The sequence below is a fragment of the Hypanus sabinus genome, chromosome 2 (genome assembly GCF_030144855.1).
Source record: "Hypanus sabinus isolate sHypSab1 chromosome 2, sHypSab1.hap1, whole genome shotgun sequence".
Lineage (NCBI taxonomy): Eukaryota > Metazoa > Chordata > Chondrichthyes > Myliobatiformes > Dasyatidae > Hypanus > Hypanus sabinus.
In genome coordinates this window covers 89,145,427-89,164,021 of record NC_082707.1, presented here as the reverse complement: position 1 = coordinate 89,164,021, position 18,595 = coordinate 89,145,427, and the positions used below count along the sequence as shown (strand labels likewise).

The 18,595-nt window shown below is 43.8% G+C and overlaps 1 protein-coding gene across 3 annotated transcripts in view; it reads right to left on the bottom strand.

Moving 5' to 3' along the window:
- The window catches only part of crocc2 (ciliary rootlet coiled-coil, rootletin family member 2), a 356,976-nt gene extending 338,709 nt beyond the window's left edge, over positions 1 to 18,267 (bottom strand). For all 3 annotated transcript variants that reach the window (XM_059950227.1, XM_059950236.1, XM_059950243.1), the window contains exons 1-2: positions 18,132 to 18,267; positions 12,504 to 12,654 (exon numbers count right to left, since the gene is read on the bottom strand). In XM_059950227.1, coding sequence (XP_059806210.1) covers positions 12,504 to 12,654; positions 18,132 to 18,176 — 196 coding nt within the window. In that variant the 5' untranslated portion in view covers positions 18,177 to 18,267. The remainder of the gene's footprint in view (positions 1 to 12,503; positions 12,655 to 18,131) is intronic.
- Between the last annotated feature and the right edge of the window lie 328 nt (positions 18,268 to 18,595).

Here is an 18,595-nt window from a genome sequence, read left to right as displayed (position 1 = left end):
ATGAACACCCTCACACACCCTGCAAGGTCTAGCAGCAGGCAATGGATAACCGGAACTCCCAATGTCCTGACACCTGGCGATATCTAACTCACATGGAGTGGAGAAGGCAGTGTTGGTACAGGAGTCTGGGAGAGTATGCATGCAACAGCAGTCTGGATCACTGGAGCAGGGGGAAGTAGTAGTGTGGGGTGTGGTGCCAGAAAACTGATGGTGGTAAACACCTCCAGGATAGCGGGAAGTAATGTACCTGAATACTCAACAAGGGAGTAATTGTTGTCCTTTATTTTTCAGCAGGTGATGCCATGATGTGGACACATGAACTGATCCTTGTAGTTATCCTACACCCTCTGACAGCAACTAATATGCTTCTGCAGATGACATATGAATATTAATGTCTTAAGATGCTGGATATGCGCATTGAACTCCACCATGTAGAACCAGCATGCCCTGCCACTAATCCCATTTAATGAAACCGAATTCAGGCTACATCCACACTACACTGGATAAATTCGTAACCAAAGCTTTTTCTCTTTGTTTATACCCTCCGTCCACACTAAAACGGCATTTTCGTCCTTAGAAACTGGAGCTTTTCAGAGATGCTTTCCAAGGTGGGTATTTTTGAAAACGCTGTTCGGGCAGATCAGTGTGGACAGGATAACCTGAGAAATCTGAAAACACTGTCAGACAGCAGTGCGCCATTTCATTGTTTTCTTGAACGCAAGAATTTCAGAACAGACGGCAACGAGACTGAAGCCAGAAGAGTTAGAAATGTACTCAGCAAATACTTTGACCCATAACTTACTGAATAAATAAGTATACTCACTTCACCCTGTTTTCTGTCCTTGCTCGTATGAAAGTGGTTTACCTATTTATGCAAGTACTTCTCTGACAATAGATGTGTAACAACCTAATGTAACATTGTATGGAAATACAAGATAATACTGATGCAGACATGTTTTATACATTTAACAAGGTGCTTTATTAATGCAACAGAGTTAGTCAGCTTTTCAATGTTCGTCATCAGCTGGGTCAATCTATCCATGAACTCCCTGTCGGTTGCCTCCGTATGCTCCAGTATTTGTTTTATTTTACTTTTAAGTTCTCCTGCGCAAAAGCCAACAGCTGTCCATCGTTTTAAGTTTTTCTAGTCTGTAACTACACAAACGCGCACTTTCACGGTGAGATTAGACACCAAACATGTCACTTGTTTTCAGTAGTTGTGTCCTGCGCATGCCCAGTAGGAGGAGATTCGCCGAAATCTCCATTTCAATGTTGATAGTGATATTTTCAAAAATGCACAGTGTGGAAGCCTATCATTTTTACGTGAAACCGACGCTTTCGAAGTTATCCGGTCTAGTGTGGATGTAGTCTCAGATGCTGGAAGGATATAACAAAGGGACTTGGAAGAACTTTGTCAATGGGACAGTGAAAGATAACCTGTACTTTAAGAGGTGCTAATCTCCCAGTTACAACCAGTCCAACCTGACAGTCTCTGCCATGAATGCAATTCACCATCCAGTAAGGAAAGATGGTAGGACCCAGTAGGAGATAGTGAATGCAAGCAGAGTCTGTACATGGGACTCCACTGATGGACGAACGCAGCGACATTGAATGGCAGAAGCTGGGTGTGCTTCCCTTTGCTTCCCAAGGGCTTGTTTGCCTGTTCTTATTTGGGTATGTTGTGCGATAATGTATTATATTGATAACCTGGCTGAACACCCAGCAGATGGGGCAGGGTGCCAAAAGAGAGCTATCACGGAGGCAGAAAGATTTTGGTCAACAGCCCTCCCAGCTATGCTGTCCCAGGAAATGGTATCTACGGCACCTGCAATGGGGACATTAGCCAATGAGATGGCTTCAGCTCCAGGGCAAAGGATGAGCTGACTGAAATGTAGGCAGAAGTGCTGGTAACCAGGACAGTTGACCTACAGAATAGGATGGCATTGGATTATCCACTTACAGAGAAAGGAGGGAATGGGTAGCTGTTTGGGCTACAGAGATGGTGGCCAACCATAGTTCTATAGAGTGTCACTATTGGCGTTTTACTCATCTGCTTAGTGGTTTTGTGATATGTTTGTGTGGTGATGGGCACCCATGGGTTTTTGTGAGAGCCTGTGGGCCAGATGTAACAGTGTTGTAACATTCAAGGGCTGCTGTGTATTGTGAGGGGTTGAGTCGAATGTCTCTACACGCCCAGTACGTGTGACTATTTGCAGAAGCTTCAATGGTGACTACATGATGATGGAAGTCACGTGAACAACAGGGGCGGGACTCATGAAGGGCAGTGGCAAATGATGATTGGTTCAGTGGTTTGCGCTGGTGTGAATGCATTAATCTACTTACTACAGCATTTTGAATGACTGGGTACAAAAGTAGGGTGGTTGGGGCAAGGGGCAGAGTCTGCCAGGACCTCACTAAAGGGCTGGATCACAGATCAGACAGAGCAAGAGGAGTGCTGCAGTGAGGGGGGCCGCACACACCGGGACAAGTATTTAATGCTTGCTCTATTCTGTCCAAATGAACAAAGTTTGGAAACAGATATGGGGAATTTGTGTCTTTCTGCTTTATTGGTGAATCCACAAACATAGAACATACAGCACAATACAGGTCTTACGGCCCACAAAGTTGTGCCGACCATGCAATCTAACTAGAATTTCCCTAGTGCACAGCTATCTATTTTTCTCAGCTTCATGTACCCATCTAAGGGACTCGTAAAAGACCCTTTTGTAACCTTTCAATTTTACAGTTCTTATGACTTCAACATGGCCCTTTGTCAGTTTTCTCTGTCCAGCCACCCTTATCAATCACCTGGTTGAATGGCATCACAACAAAAATGTCTCACTCATTGTCGGTAAAACTAAAGAACTGGTTGTTGCTTCAGGAGGGAAGAACTGTAAACATTCACCGGTCTACATTGGTGGATTAGTAGCAGAGAAGGTCAACAGCTGAAAATTCCTGGGTGTTAACATATCAGATGACCTGTCCTGGACCCAGCACATAGATACAAAAAGGTACATCAGCATCATATTCTGAGGAAATCAAGGAGGAGGGCACGTCACTGAATACTCTAACAATCAGCGATTGATATATTTTTGCAAGTACCCTAACTGGCTGCATCGATGTCTAGTACAGCAATTCGAGTGCTCAGTAACATCTGCAGGTAGAGAGAAGCAAACTTGGCCCAATATAGAACACAATATGGCACATGATGAAGTTAAAGGACAGGACCTCCGGGGTTGTGATCTTAGGATTGCTTCCCATGCCACGTGACTAGAGAAAGTTTTCTTGATCAGAACCTAGAATTCCCAATGAGTGAGGGTGTGATACTTGACCTGCTATTAGGGAATGAGACTGGGCAGGTGACAGAATTTTGTGTTGGGGAACACTTTGCATCTAGTAATCATAGTGCCATTAGTTTCAAAGTTAAAATGGAAGAAGATACATCTAGTCCACAGGTTGAGATTCTAAATTGGAGAAAGGTCAATTTTGATGGTATCAGAAAGGATTAGGTAAGTGTAGACTGGGGCAAACTGTTTACTAGTATAGTTGTACTTGGTAAGTGGGAAGACTTCAAAAGTGAAATTTGAGAGTATAAAGCTTGTATGTGCCTGAGAGAATAAAAGGTAAGATAACAAGTTAAGGAAACTTTTGCTTACAAAAGGAGATGCATAGCAGGTATAGGCAGATAGGAACAAATGAGATACTTGTGGAGTACAAGAAATGTAAGAGAACACAGAAGAAATAAATCAGGAAGCACGTTGACCTTCATAAATCAAAGTACTGAGTATAGGAGGTGGGATGTTTGGTGAGGCCTAATATGGAATATTGTGTGCAGTTTTGGTCACCTACCTACAGGAAAGGTGTAAGATTGAAAGAGCACAGAGAAAGTTTACAAGGATGCTACTGAGACTGGAGAACCTGAGTTATAAGGAAATATTGAATAGGTTAGCACTTTATTCCCTGTAGCATAGAAGACTGAGGGGAGAACTGATGGATACATACAAAATTATGAGGGGTATAGATAGGGTAAATGCTAACAGGTTTTTCCACTGCAGCTGGGTGGGATGACAACTATAAGTCATGTGTTAAGGGTGAAAGGTGCTAAGAATTCTGCCATTAACCCTGTATTCTGCCTTCAAATTCAAAATTTCAAAGTGAATCACTTCCATTTTTCAGGATTGAACTTCATCTGCCACTTCTCAGCCCATCTCTGCATCTGATAAATGTCCTGTTGTAAGCTACAACAACCTCCTACACTATCCACAACACCAGCAACCTTCCTGTCATCTGTAAACTTCTAAATCATCCTTCCACTTACAGATACAAGTCACTTATGAAAATCATAAGTACACGGGTGCCAAAACAGATCCCTACAGAACACCACTGGTCACCAACGTCCAAGTATAAATATTCCCTCTACTACCTCACTCTGCCTTCTGTGGGCAAGCCAATTCTAAATCCACACAGCTAAGTTTTGCTGGATCCCATGTCCCTTTACTCTATAAATGAGCCTATCATGGTGAACCTTTTCAAATGTCTTACTAAAATCCATATACTCACCACATGCACTGCTCTATCTTCAACAGTGCTTTGAAACTTCCACAAATAATTCAATCAGGGTTATGAGGCATGGCTTGCCCCTCACAAAGCTATGTTAACCATCTCTAATAACACATTGCTTCTCCAAATATTCTTAAATCCAGTCTCCATAGATCCTCTCCAATAATTTGCCCACCATCACTGCTCCATAATTCCCAGGGCTATTCCTATTACCTTTATTTAGCAAAGGAATAACATTTACCATCTTTCAGTCTCTTGATACTACTCCAGTGGCCAGAGGACCCAAAGATCATCACCAAAGACACAGCAAGCTCTTCCCTCACTTCCTGCAGTGGCCTGCACTATATCCTGTCTGGCTCCAGGGAATAACCTATCCTGGTGTTTTTCCAAAGTTCATCCTCTTTCTTAATGTCAACTTGTTCCAGTAAATCAACCTTTTTCAAGGTGTTCTCACATTTGTCAGTATCCTTCTCAACGGTGAGTACTACAACAAAGTATTAATTAACTACTTACCCTAGCTCCTCCAACACCAGACACATTTTCTTTTTTATCCCTCATTAATCCTATCCTCACTCTCGCCATCCTCCTGGTCGTTACATATGTGTAGAATGCCTTGTGGTTTTTCTAAATGCTACTCACCGAGGCTTTCTCCACACCACCTTCTAGCTCTGAAGCATATTAGTCACAATGAAATGTAGAAAACTACAGCACAATACAGGCCCTTCAGCCCACTATGCTGTGCCAAACATGTGTTACTTTAGAAATTACCTAGGGTTACCCATAGCCCTCGATTTTTCTAAGCTCCATGTACCTATCCAGGAGTCTCTTAAAAGACTCTATCGTATCCACCATCGCCGGCAGCCCATTCCACACACTCACCACTCTAGGTAAAACAGTTACTCCTGACATCTCCTCTGTACCTACTTCCAATCACCTTAAAACTGTGCCCTCTCATGATAGCCATTTCAGCCCTGGGAAAAAGCTTCTGGCTATCACACGATCAATACCTCTCATCGCCTTATACACCTCTATCAGGTCACCTCTCATCCTCCATCGCTCCAAGGAGAACAGGCCAAGTTCACTCAAACTATTGTCATAAGGCATGCTCCCCAATCCAGGCAACATCCATCCTCCCCAATCCTCCTCTGCACACTTTCAATAGTTTCCACATACTTCCTGTAGTGAGGTGAACAGACTTGAGCACAGTACTCCAAGTGGGATCCTATATAGCTGTAGCATTACCTCTCGGCTTTTAAACACAATCCCACAGTTGATGAAGTCCAATGCACCGTGGAAAAACTTTATGTTCTGGAAACAAGCCATTCAGGATTGTTTCAGGGCCTGCTACTATGGGATGCAATCTCAGCAAGGTCTTAAGGGCGGTATAGCCTGTTGTTAATGGATATGATTCACTGGGCTTTACTAGCCATATAGGCGAGTTAGTAGTGGCTGCAATCTCTCTGTGTATCCCCTGGTGTTTCTGTTCCTTCACTATACCCTGGACAGCTGTCAGTGTGTCAGTTTTTATAGAGTACTGCTTACGGGGTTTATACAGTCCCTCCTCTACTTTAATAAAAACACAAAATGCTGGCAGAACTCAGCAGGCCAGACAGCATCTATGGGATCTATCCAGCATTTTGTGTTTTTATTTATTTCCAGCATCTGCAGATTCTCTGGTGTTGCCTCCTCTATTTTAACTAGGTTTATCTTTACTGGACCACAGTCTTGCTTGTGTGTAGCCCACACTGCTGGAACTGCTGACAAAGTAACCCATAGACACCATCCTGGCTCCAGTCTCTGGTGATCGGGGCAGCGGTGACTATGCGAGCCAGGTTGTGTATTCTGTTGGTTGTACACATTCACTGCCCCTGACTTGTCCGTATTATTTCTCCCTTTCCCAAATCTAAAACGGTTCCTGCTTCCCTTAGGACGTCTATTCCAAGGATAGTGCCCTCAATACTTGGACATACCCAGAAATACACTGGGAGCTGCACACCCCCGATTTCCAGTATTTGTGACTCACTTTTTCTGCTTTCACTGCTTTCCCTCCTACATCCCTAGTATCAATGGCTTGTTCAGTTGTTGGCAAGGGTAGGTCTATAATCGATACTGAAGCCCCTGTGTCCACTAACATATCATATTGCCATCCCCCAACAATGCTGTTGTGTACATCCACGGGTCACCAGCGCTGGCACTGGGGCCCACCGCCACATCTTTTTCTGACCTAGGAGCCACCTTTTCTAGCTCTTTGATCTGATCGACAGACAGATTGGTCAGACTGGGCACCAGTGGGGTGAGAGATTATGTGTCTGCTGTGATATCCTCTGCTTTGGACACTGCCTCCAACCATGTCCCAAATGGCCACACCTGCAGCCGATCTCTCTTGCACTTCCTTCGGTCTATCTAACTAGCCCACAAAACTACTGCAGAGTAGGTCAAACCCACTGTTTTGCCTAAATCTAAAAATTCATGGTGGGCTGAACACAGGCCTTCATTCAGTATTTTCAGGAAGACTTGGTCGTCCCTCCCTGGATTATCCAACCTGGAATACTCCTCATACGCTTGATATCACTGGACAACAAATTTTTTCAAAAGTGTTGTTTCCTCAGAATTTTTTTTGTTTGTGATAGACTTCTTGAAGATGAACACAAATATAATTCTAGAATACTTATATCACGTAGGAATTTGGAGAAACAACAAATTAACATTTATTGAATATAATGTGTTTAATTGCATAATGGTGCTGATGCTTTGCAATAGTTCAACTAAGTTAAAATTATTTTGTTAACGATTTTCATTTGTAATCGGTGTCTGAGGCCTCTCGCTTAATCCAACAATAATCAGCCAGCATTGATGGAGGGATCTTTTCTCCATGACCGCAATGTCCTGGTGAAACTTTTCACCATGCTTGTCACTAACAGCACCAAGATTTGCAGGGAAGAAGTCTAACTGGGAATGGAGAAAATTAATCTTTAGTGACATGTTGCATTTCATGGTTTTATATGCTTGAAGCATGCTTTCAACCAGCTGCATGTAGTTTCGTATTCTGTAGATGCTGAGAAAATTTTCAACAGCTTTCTTGAATGCCTTCCATGCGATTTTATCCAGTCCCACTAGAAATTCTTCAAATTGCCTGTCATTGATCTGTTTGATTTGTGGACCAACAAAAATACTTCTCTTAATCTTGGCGTCAGTTATTCTGGGAAACATCTGTCTCAAATATCAAAATCCTTTATAGAAATTTGTGTTTGGTGATAGCAAATCCTATCCTTATAGTCCTGAATGCAATAATTATTACTACAACCTGCCCTGCCATGCAGCAGCCTAAGCATGGCCAAGCATGTCTGGACAAGATAGGAAACTTCCCAGCTTACATTGTAGGCAACTTTTTATTTGACTTGAACAGTACTCAAACAGGAGTACTTATTGTTAAGGGGGGCAGCTACTGGGGTACTCTCTAGTATCTGACTCTTGCCCTTCCTTCTCCTGACTGTGACCCACTTATCTGTCTCCCGAGGCCCCGGTGTGAGTACCTGCCTATAGCTCCTCTCTATTACCGACTCACTTTCCCTGACCAGACAAAGGTCATCGAGCTGCATCTCCAGTTCCCTAACACGGTCCCTTAGGAGCTGCAGCTCGACGCATCCGGTGCAGATGTGACTGTCTGGGAGGCTGGGAGTCTCCCAGACTTCCCACATCTGACACCCAGTACAGAACACCAGCCTCACAGAAATACTTTCTGTTTCTATTCCTCACAGGTAACTTACCTTGCCTTGACCCATTATCACCGAAGCCTGAATGAGCCAAAGCCCTACCACTCTGCCTCAGACCACTCTGTTGATGACCACTCCGCTAGGCAGAGCCTCCCTTTTATGCCTGAACCTTCCCTGCTATCTAACTCACGAATGTTGCTCCGTTATAGCCGCTGATAGGCCACATACAATGGATGAATGTTCTCGAAGCTCCCTTTTTAAGTAACCGCCACTGACCTGTGAGAAATCCCTCTTGGTAGAGCTCTGTTCACACCGCTTATAGGCTGCATACAATGGACGAACGCTATCGAAGCTCCCTTTTTAAATAACCGCCATTGAACTGCGAGAAATTCCTCTATTCTTAAGCTCCTTCCTGTCAACTGTGGTTCCAACTATTTTTTCTCTGCCTCAATGGGACTTAACTATCCAGATCTCCATGTAGGAACTCCCTAAAAGACCTCCACATTTCTGTTGAACATTTCCTTGACTACACTCAGCACCTGCCTAGTACCATTATAATTCCGCCTCTCCCAGTTAAATACTTTCCTGTACCATCTTATCCCTTTACAAGGCTATGATAAAGGTCAGGGAGTTGTGGTCACTGTCTCCAAAACACACACCCACTGAGAGATCATTGTCTAGCACCAAATCCAATGTGGCCTTTCCTCTACTTTAATGACATATTGAGTCAGGAATCCTTTCAGGACACACCTAACAAATTTCACCTCATCAAAACCTTTTGCACTGAAGAGATGCCTGTTAAAGTTAGAGAAGCTGAAGTCACTCATGACAACAAACTTGTTATATTTGCATTGTTACAAAACTTGTTCCCAATCTGCTCCTTGGTATCTCTGTTGCTATTGGTGTTTCTATGGAATATGCCCAATAAAGTGATTGCTCCCTTACCATTTCTGACTTCCACTCACACCAACCTGGAAGACAATCCCTGCACAATGTCCTCACTTTCTGCAGCTGCGAAATATTTCTGATTAGTAATACCATCCCCAACCACTTTTATAACCACCAACCCCCTGCCGTCCCTGAAATTATCTAGTAGAGAACAGTGGTATTCTGCTTCATACTTTTCTGGGACTGCTGCTCTTTTGAATGTTATTAATGACTTGGATGAGGAAGTGGAAGGATGTGCAGGTAACTTTGCAGATGACGCGAAGGCTGATTGAGTTATGGATGGTGCGGTAAACTGTCATAGGTTACAAGACAGGGTAGGGTGGAGAGCTGAACTGAGAAGTGACAGATGGAGTTCAATCTGGAAAATTGTGAAGTGATACACTTTGGAAGCTTGAACTTGAAGGCAGAATACAAGTTTAATGGAAGGATTCTTAGGAGTTTGGAGGGACAGAGGGATCTTGGGGCCCTGGTCTATTGATCCCTCAAAGTTTTTGTGCAAGTTAATAGGTTAAGAAAGCATATAGCCGACATTAATCGGGAGCTGCAAGGCAGTGTTGCAGTTTTATAAAACTCTGGTTAGACCACCCTTGGAGAATTGTGTTCGGTTCTGCTCACCTCAATTCTCGGAAGGTTATGGAAAATTCAGGGAGTGGAAGTGGAGATTTGCCAGGATGCTGCATGGATTAGACAGCATGTCTAATGATGAAAGGTTGAACAACCTCTGGAGAGTTGTGAGGTGACTTGATAGAGATGTGTAAGATGATAAAAAAAACGTAAAGTGGAGAGTCAGCACCAGTTCGCAAATGGCTAATACAAGGGGGCATAATTTAAGGTGACTGGATGAAAGTGTAGGTGAATGTCTGAGGTAGTTTTTTTTAGATGTGTGGAGCTCACTACCAGATGATGGAAAAGGCAGATACATTGGAGGCTTTATACAAATCTGTGAAGTAACTGGTCAGAACAGTCTCATCTTACAGCTGTAGAAATCTTTATGAGTCTTTGGTGACATCCTCCAGCTCCCAAAGAGGTACAGCTGCTGCCATGTCTTTTTTGTGTAGGGCCCAGGTCAGATCCTCTGAAATGCTGGTGCCTTGAACTTGAAGCTGCTTACCTTTTTCACCACTGAACCCTCAATGAGGACTGATATGTTCTCTTGAGTTCCCTTTCCTGAAGTTCATAATCAATTCCTTAGTCTTGCTGATGTTGAGTGTGAGGTTGTTGTTGGAGTATCACTGAACCAACCTGATCTATCTTTATGCCTCCTGTTGCCACTTGAGATTCTACCAACAGTGGTGTCATCACTGAAATTAGACATGAAGCTATGTTTAGGTCTTAAGTGTAGAGAAACTGTGGGCCAAACACTCATCACTAAGTCAGTGTGATGTCAGTGAGATGTCATTTCCAAACTGACAGTGATCTCTCAATAAGGAAGTCCGGGATCCAGTTGCAAGGGAGGTACAGAGGCCCAGGTTTTGACACTTGGTTATTGGTGCAGAAGGAATTATGATGTTTAAAGCTCAGCTGTAATTGATAAACAGTGGCCTTATGTAAGTCTTGTTGCTGCCCAAAACAGAGTGAAGAACCACTGAGATTGTATCCACTGTAGAATTACTATGACAGTAGATGAATTACAGTGGGTCCAGGTCCTTGCTCAGGCAGGGGTTAATTCTAGCCATAACCAACTCTTGAATGACTTCATTAAGGTAGATGTGAGTACTAGACCGGGCAATAATCATTGAGGCAATTCATCCTTCCTTTCTGGCACCAAAATTATCGATGCCCTTTTGAAGCAGGCAGGATCCTTTGACTGCAGCAGCAAGAGTTGGGAGATATCCATGACCACCCCTGCCAGGCGGTCGACACAGGTTTTCATACTGGCCCAGGTGCACCACCGGGGCCTGATGCTGTGTGTGCAATGATTTACCCTCTTGAAGAACTTTTGGATGCTGCCCTCCAAGACAGAGATCTCAGTGTCACCAGATGCTATGGGGATTCACGCAGATCTATTGTTATTCTCCTATTCAAAGCAAGCATAAAGGTTGTTGGGTTCATCGAGGAGTGAAGAATCACTCCCATTTATGCTGTTAGGTTTCACCCTATAAGAAGTAATGGCAGGCAAACACTGCCACAACTATCATGCATCTGATTCTGTCTTCAGCTTCACTCCGAATTGCCTGTTTGTTCTCACAATGCCTTCTGCACACTGAACCTGGATATCCCACAGTTAGAGCAGAGTGCATCAAGTGAAGGAGAAGAATAATACTCTATGATAATGTTCGCTGACGGTCACGTTCAATCCCACAGTAACCCAGTAACCTATTTACCATTACCCTGTTGCGTACTGGTAACATGCTTTCTTTCTACTACAGAGTAGTGTGTATGGGGTATCCAGGGAGGGGTAGCACCTCTGGTGGCAGGTTTGTCATCTTGCACTCCAGGGGCAGCTTGGTCACCTTCGGTCCCCACCTGACACCCAGTTCTTACCTGTATCTCCAAAAAACTGTTCACAATGGCCACAACCTGGCACACCACATCTACAGGCAGGCTAAACCAGGTGAGGATAGCCTGGAACCTCCAACCCCCGTGAGATAGGGATATGCCTACCCCAGCAGGTGAAGCTAGTTCCAACAGTAAAATCAACTACAAGATCCAACAGCCAAGAAGACGGTGCTGCAACACTTTGTGGAGAGCGAAGGGCATGACAAGGCACACAAGGAATCATGCCTGTCCACTGCAGCCGAGGAATTCTCCAGCCATGACGATTTTGTGTACCATTGGGCCAAGAGTTTTGAGGCCAAGACAGTGGAACTGCCCCAGTGCAATGGCTTTTTCACTATAAAACTCCTCCTGTGCAGGTTATGTCATCGTCGGAAATGACGGACCACCAACACTACAGAGTAGTAGACACAACGAGGTCCATCGGAGGCATGGTTCTTCCCCTACCACTGCCATTCACAACATCTCCAGAAAGAAGTCCTTAAGAAGGCAACAACCATCATCAAGTATCACCACCATCCAGGTTATGTCCTCTCCTCACTGGTACCAACAGGCAGAAAGTACAGAGGCCTGAAGTCCCACATTATCAGGTTCAGGAACGTAACTAATCTTACCTCAGAAATGGAACACTATAGACCACCTCCTGCACCACCATGGATGTGGCTCTTTTTTTTGCTCTGTGTGTTGTCTGTGATGTTCTTGCAAGTAAATTTTTCATTGTATCAGTACCTCCCTGTACTTGTCCACATGACTTGACTTGACTTAGTTAGAACAGTGCCCACTAACCTTCCATGCTTTCCTCGGATAGATTCTTGGTAATAATCTCTCGGATTCGAGCAGTGACTGGAGTTGGGACAGAGTCCTGCACCTCACCACACACCGTCAGACTTTTGTCCTCTTCGGGCACCTCTGGATTCAGGACAGTCTCTTCGAGTTTCTGAAACAATAACAGAATAGTAAGCTGAGAGCCATGCACGTCCAGAGCAAACACCTCCAAAGCCATCACTGCCGCTTTCCGGAGTAGACAACCTGGTCCCATTGCCAACATGTTGTCATTGCCTTGGCTGTTCACAAAAGAAAAGCGGATGTGTGAATGTAAGAGGAAGGAATATCATACTTAACTTTTTTCAGTCACATGGACAGCGTAGATAAGCTTGGAGTATTTCTCTTGGAACAGAGGCAGCAGAGGGAAGCTTACAGAGGTGTACATTACTAGACAATGGATAAGGTAGATAGCAGTGAACCTTTCTCCACAACACATATAGTATTGAAAACTGTAACTACTATTGTGCAGTAGGACTGCTTGTATAGCTGCTACTTCACAGTTCCAGTGGCCAGGGATCAATTCTGACCTCAGGAAATGGCTGGGATTTGCACAAACTCCCTGGATTTCCCAGAGTGCTCAGGTTTCCTCTCATATTCAGATGACATGGATCAACTGGTCACTGCAAATCACTCCTGGGTGAATGGTAGAATCTATGAGGCGAGGCAAGTTAATTGGAATGTGGTGATTAACAAAAAGCAATTTGTGTCGATGGGTGGTTTATAATTAATATGGACCTCATGGTCCTAAGATCATGTTTGTGTAACTTGTGATTCCAAGATACAGGCAAGAATAAGGGAATACAGTTGATTTACTATTTGCTCAGTTCAGAGAGATGGGGAATGTAAACCTTTCTGTTAGATCAAAGGGAAGATTGCAGTTTCTATTGTTAATACCAGTGAATCACCACACCTCTCAGCCAATAAGAAATAAGGTCAGTACAAAGGTCACACCTCAGCTGGATCACTGGCAGAGTAGACAGCAGGAATTACCGCAACCTCTCTTCCTCATTTAAAGGGATTCTTTATTCCCATTATTCAGAGAAAAGCAGAACTCAGAGGTTTGGGATTCTATCACTGCGGTCTAACATGTAACTGCAGCAGGAGTGGGAAGTCTGCAATTCCACACTTTATACATTTTATTAATGTTCCTTATATACACTGTACCAACTGGTTTTGTCTTTATGGAAAACTTGGACGTAATAATCCCCAAGTACTTGTTTAATTCTTAGAGTCATCGAGTAGTACATCACAGAACAGGACCTTCAGCCATCTTGCCCATGGCAACTGTGATGCAAATCTACACTAATTCCGCATTTAGCCCATATTCCATTACCCCTCTCCTATCCAAGTATCTGTCCAAATCTCTTTTAAATATTGTAATTGTACACGCCTCTACAAATTCCACATACCCACCACCCTCTGTGTGAAAAACCTGCTGCTCAAATCTCCTTTACATTCCTCCCCCCAACTTAAACCTACACCCTTTAGCTTCAAAGTCATTCACCCTATGAAAAAGACTCTGTTTACTCTGTCTATGCCCTGCAGTTTTATGAACTTGTATAAAGACATTCCAGTAAGAATAAACCCCAGCATATCCAATATTTTCCTATAAGTAAAAACTCTCCCATTCCAGGCAAGGTCCATGTGAATCATTTCTACCCTCTTTCTAATGTTACCATATCCTTCTTCTTGTGCAGTGACCAGAACTGTACATAGTGTCTTTAGAGTAGGCTGGCCAGTGTTTCATACAGCTGCAACCTGACGTCCCAACTCTTCTACTAATTATAAACGCCTAGCAATGAGATTGGACAAGGACAAGAAGTGGAATTTCATTTTATTTTAAGAGAGATAATAAAAACAAGTTTGAAGGAAGAAAATGAACTGTTAACTACTTGAGAGAATGGTCTCATATAGGTAGCAGCAGTGAGTGCCACAGAAATCCAAGTAGCCACAGAAATCCAAGTTTAATTCAAACCTTTGCTAGAGTCCATGTGCAGTATGCACGCTCCCTGTATGGCTAGTTCAGTTCACTACTACTTCACTATCTAATGCTGGAAGGTTGATTGGTTATAGTAAATTATCACTTTGGTAGGTTAATGGTAAAAAAATCACTCTACCTTGGAATCAGCTTGCACTAATGTCTTTATGTTATATTTACTTATTGTGATATTTAAGTGACATATAATTTACAGCAGTTTATATTTATGTTTCCCATGTTTGTGCCGTACTCTGTTGTGGCTGGTGCTGCAATAAAAGCTACGTATGCTCATGATAACATTCTTGAATTTGAACTTCAAAAGATTCGAAGGGCATGTGTGGGAGAGAATAATTGCAGGGGTACAGGAAAGCAAGGAGAGGTGGAATGGGATTGCTGAGGTTATTCCAGTAAAAACTATTATAGACCAAATAGAGACTTTCCTTCCTAGGACCCACCTGCCTGTTCTCCTCTGTGGCCAGTGTGAGCTGCAGCAGGGTACATTGTACTGGACCTCAGGAGTGTCATTTAAAAATTATGGACAGACCTTTCAGGACTGAAATCGCTAAGAATCGCTTCTACATAAATAGCAAGGTGGAAATATTTAATCCTCTGCAGGCAGCATTTGGGATTAGTGAAAACAGTAAGTTTAAATTTCGCTGCTGGATTTTTGCTAGGCACAGATATTAAAGAAGGGGGAAAGGAGTACCATGTGTTAAATTACAACTCAGTCACTGAATGACTGAACAGCCTTGATAGGTGAAATGGTCTCTTCCTATTCCCAGGTTCCTATAATTGGCTTGTGGTGAGCTGTACATCTTCACAGGCATGGCATTCCAGTACTGTAGTCAACACAGAAACGTTGATCAGCATATCATAGGCCAGCAAACCTGGATGGGAGATTATAGGCTATGAACCATGATAAATCAAACCATTTTCTCCCTGTATTGATACTGCCTGACGAGTTTCCCCAGTGTTCCCTTATTTCTGATTTTCACAACCGCAATATTCAGTATTCTATACTTGCAATGGGTATACAATTCCTAGGATTATCTCCCATTGACAAACCTTCAGAACCCTTCATTTATCTTCTACTGGTCTCCCCACTATCAGACATCCCTTTTATTCTCTCCTTTCCTTCCCTCTCTCTGCCACTTCCAACAAGCCTCGTCTAAATTTTCCCCACTTCTGATTATCAGTTGAAGTTTTGCATCTTGGCCTGAAAGGTCAACTGATGTTTGCTTTCCATTGACGTTGCCTGGCCTGCTGAGTTCTTCCAGTATTCTATGTGCTGCTCTGGATTTCCAGCATCCGCACAATCTCTTGTGACCATGAAATCTCAACTCCTTCTCTCCACTGCATTTTCTGTTTTTATTTCACATCTCCAGCATTGGCAGTTTTGTTAATTTTCAGTGCTAGATGTAACTTTTGTTTTTAAATTTGGTCTCTAGGTACATTAATGGGACCAGTCGAGCCATTTCATTCAGGACCTGAATGTCATTGAAGTAATTAGTGTACGAGTAATCATTGAGTTATTACATTACTGATCCTCAAAGTCACTCTAATCTTTACCAGAGGGCACTTACAGTCAAAGATTGAGGTCCATGCACTATAGACTTCTCCACAACCTACTAACCTCCAGGTTTAGAGTTAACTGTGGATTTGTAATGGTACTTTTATCCCAGCAGCTGGGAGATAAACAGTTAATGTTTCAGATCGAAGACTCGGTCAAAACCAGGAAAGAGAAACTGTAAAATGGGTAGGTTAGTGAATAAATGTAGGATAAATGTCGCTGGATGCCTGGCAGTCTGGACAGACCCAATGGACCAAAGGTATGATCTTTGTGTAGACCTCTATGACGACCCGTGATAGCAAATGCAGGGGCATGCATTTGTGTATTTCCACCTTCCCAGGAACTCCCAACCACCCATTGATGAGCTTTGTGAAGTGCAGTCAGTCATTCTGATGGACTACCGATGATGGACATCATCCCCATGAACTACAGAGAGGGTGCAAAGGATATTTACAAGGAAGTTGCCTGGATTGGAGAATGTGCCTGATGAGGATGGATTGAGTGAACTTGTCCTTTTCTCCTTGGAGCAACGGAGGATGAGAGGTGACCTGATAGAGGTGTATAAGATGATGAGAGGCATTGATCATGGTGAGAGTCAGAGGCTTTTTCCCAGGGCTGAAATGGCTATCATGAGAGGGCATAGTTTTAAGGTGCTTGGAAGTAGGTACAAGGGGGATGTCAGGGATAAGTTCTGCACACGGATAGTGATAGGTGGGTGGAATGCACTGCCAGCGAAGGTGGTAGAGGTGGATAAAATAGGGTCTTTTAGGAAACTCTTAGGGAAATTCTAGGCAGTTTCTAGAGTGAGTTACATGGTCAGCACAACATTGTAGGTCAATGGGCCTGTAATGTGCTGGAGATGTCTATGTTTCTAAGCAACAGCACGGACAATGGACAGAATGGCTTGCAACCATGTGGAAAATGATATCATGATTCAATTTTAAGAGAGGAGATCCGAGGGCTTTGCATTTTTGTCTTTTGATCTCGAAACAGGAAGTGAGGTTCAATGGAAAATCTTCAAAAGGCGGGCGGTCTGGGATAGATTGACAATGGTGGGGTAGTTACCTACAATAAAAGCAGAAAATGCTGGAAATAATCAGTGATCAGGTGGTATCTGTGGAAAGAAAAACAATTTCAGGTCCGGGACCCTTCAGTGGATCTCAGAAACAGGTGGAAGTTTCCAATGTCTTCACCGTGTGCCAGTCAACCTCTTTGAACAATAGATCTTTTACCAACAGCAAAGCCTTATAACTCACAATGTCTATGCAGGCCTTGATAACAATCAAACTCCATTGGTCTGCACAGAGACTGCCGTCTATCCTTCAACACACACAGAATGCTGGAGGAACTCAGCAGGCCAAGCAGCACCTATGGAAAAAAATGTACAGTCGCCGGTTCGGGCCGAAGCGTCGACTGTACTTTTTCCCACGGATGCTGCCTGGCCTGCTGAGTTCCTCCAGCATTTTGTGTGTGTGTTGCTCGGATTTCCAGCATCAGCAGACTTTCTCTTGTCTATATATCCTTCAATTCCTTGTAAATTTGCCTGTCTTATCTAAGTTCATCTTAAATATTGCTGTACTGTCTGCTTAAACCACTTGTCATGACAGCGCATCTGGTAAAAAAAACTTGCTTCGTAAATATTTAAACTTTCCCCCTTTCGTTTTAAAACTGTGGCAACAGTATCTGATATTACCACAGTGAGAAAAAATGTTCTACCCCATCCATGACTCTCAAAATTTTATAAACTTTTCATTCAGGTGGTCCCTCAGCCCCCACAGCGCCAGAGAAAACAGTTCATATCTGTCCAATCTCTCACATATACTTTGCAAATCCAAGCAACAGCCAGTACCGTCCATCGGCAAGAAACGAAGCCAGTCATTGAGGGGGGCTTTCAAGGTGTGTGGGAGCAAGACTATTTTGCCACTGGACTGTACAAGTTACTCGCAGTGCAATACAGAAAATGGAACTTGCCGGGACCGCAGGCTTTGGGCATTTGCCCTTTTGCAACGAGCCGGCCACCGGATTAAAGTTGGCCGCCTACCTGGATCACAGCCTCCAGCTTGACCTCGACCCCCGGCGAACTCATGGGGACTGTCGGCTGCACGGGCCACTCGCCAGATCAGCTTCAGTCAGTCGATCCTTGCACCCTTCCCATCGCCACCAAACCACCACCCTCCCACCCCCAAGCCCGGTGCAGGTTGCCATCGTAACCGGACGCCCAGCGTATGTTGCCGCAGAAACAGAACGCTGGGAGCAAGCGGTTGCCTGGCGGCGGGGACGCTGTGGTCGGCGAGGAGCCTGGAGGCGAATGCTGGACTGGAGGCGGGATATAGGCAGCTGAGAGCGGGATCTTGCAAGCCCCCAGGAGGCATAAACTCTGAAACACTGCACCATTTAATCCCACCAAGAAGCTGCAATGCATATTGAAGTGTTTAAGAAACTTTTCCGGTACTGTACGTAGGCTTGTTGCAATCAAAGCTGTATCCCAGCGAAATGAATCCGCGA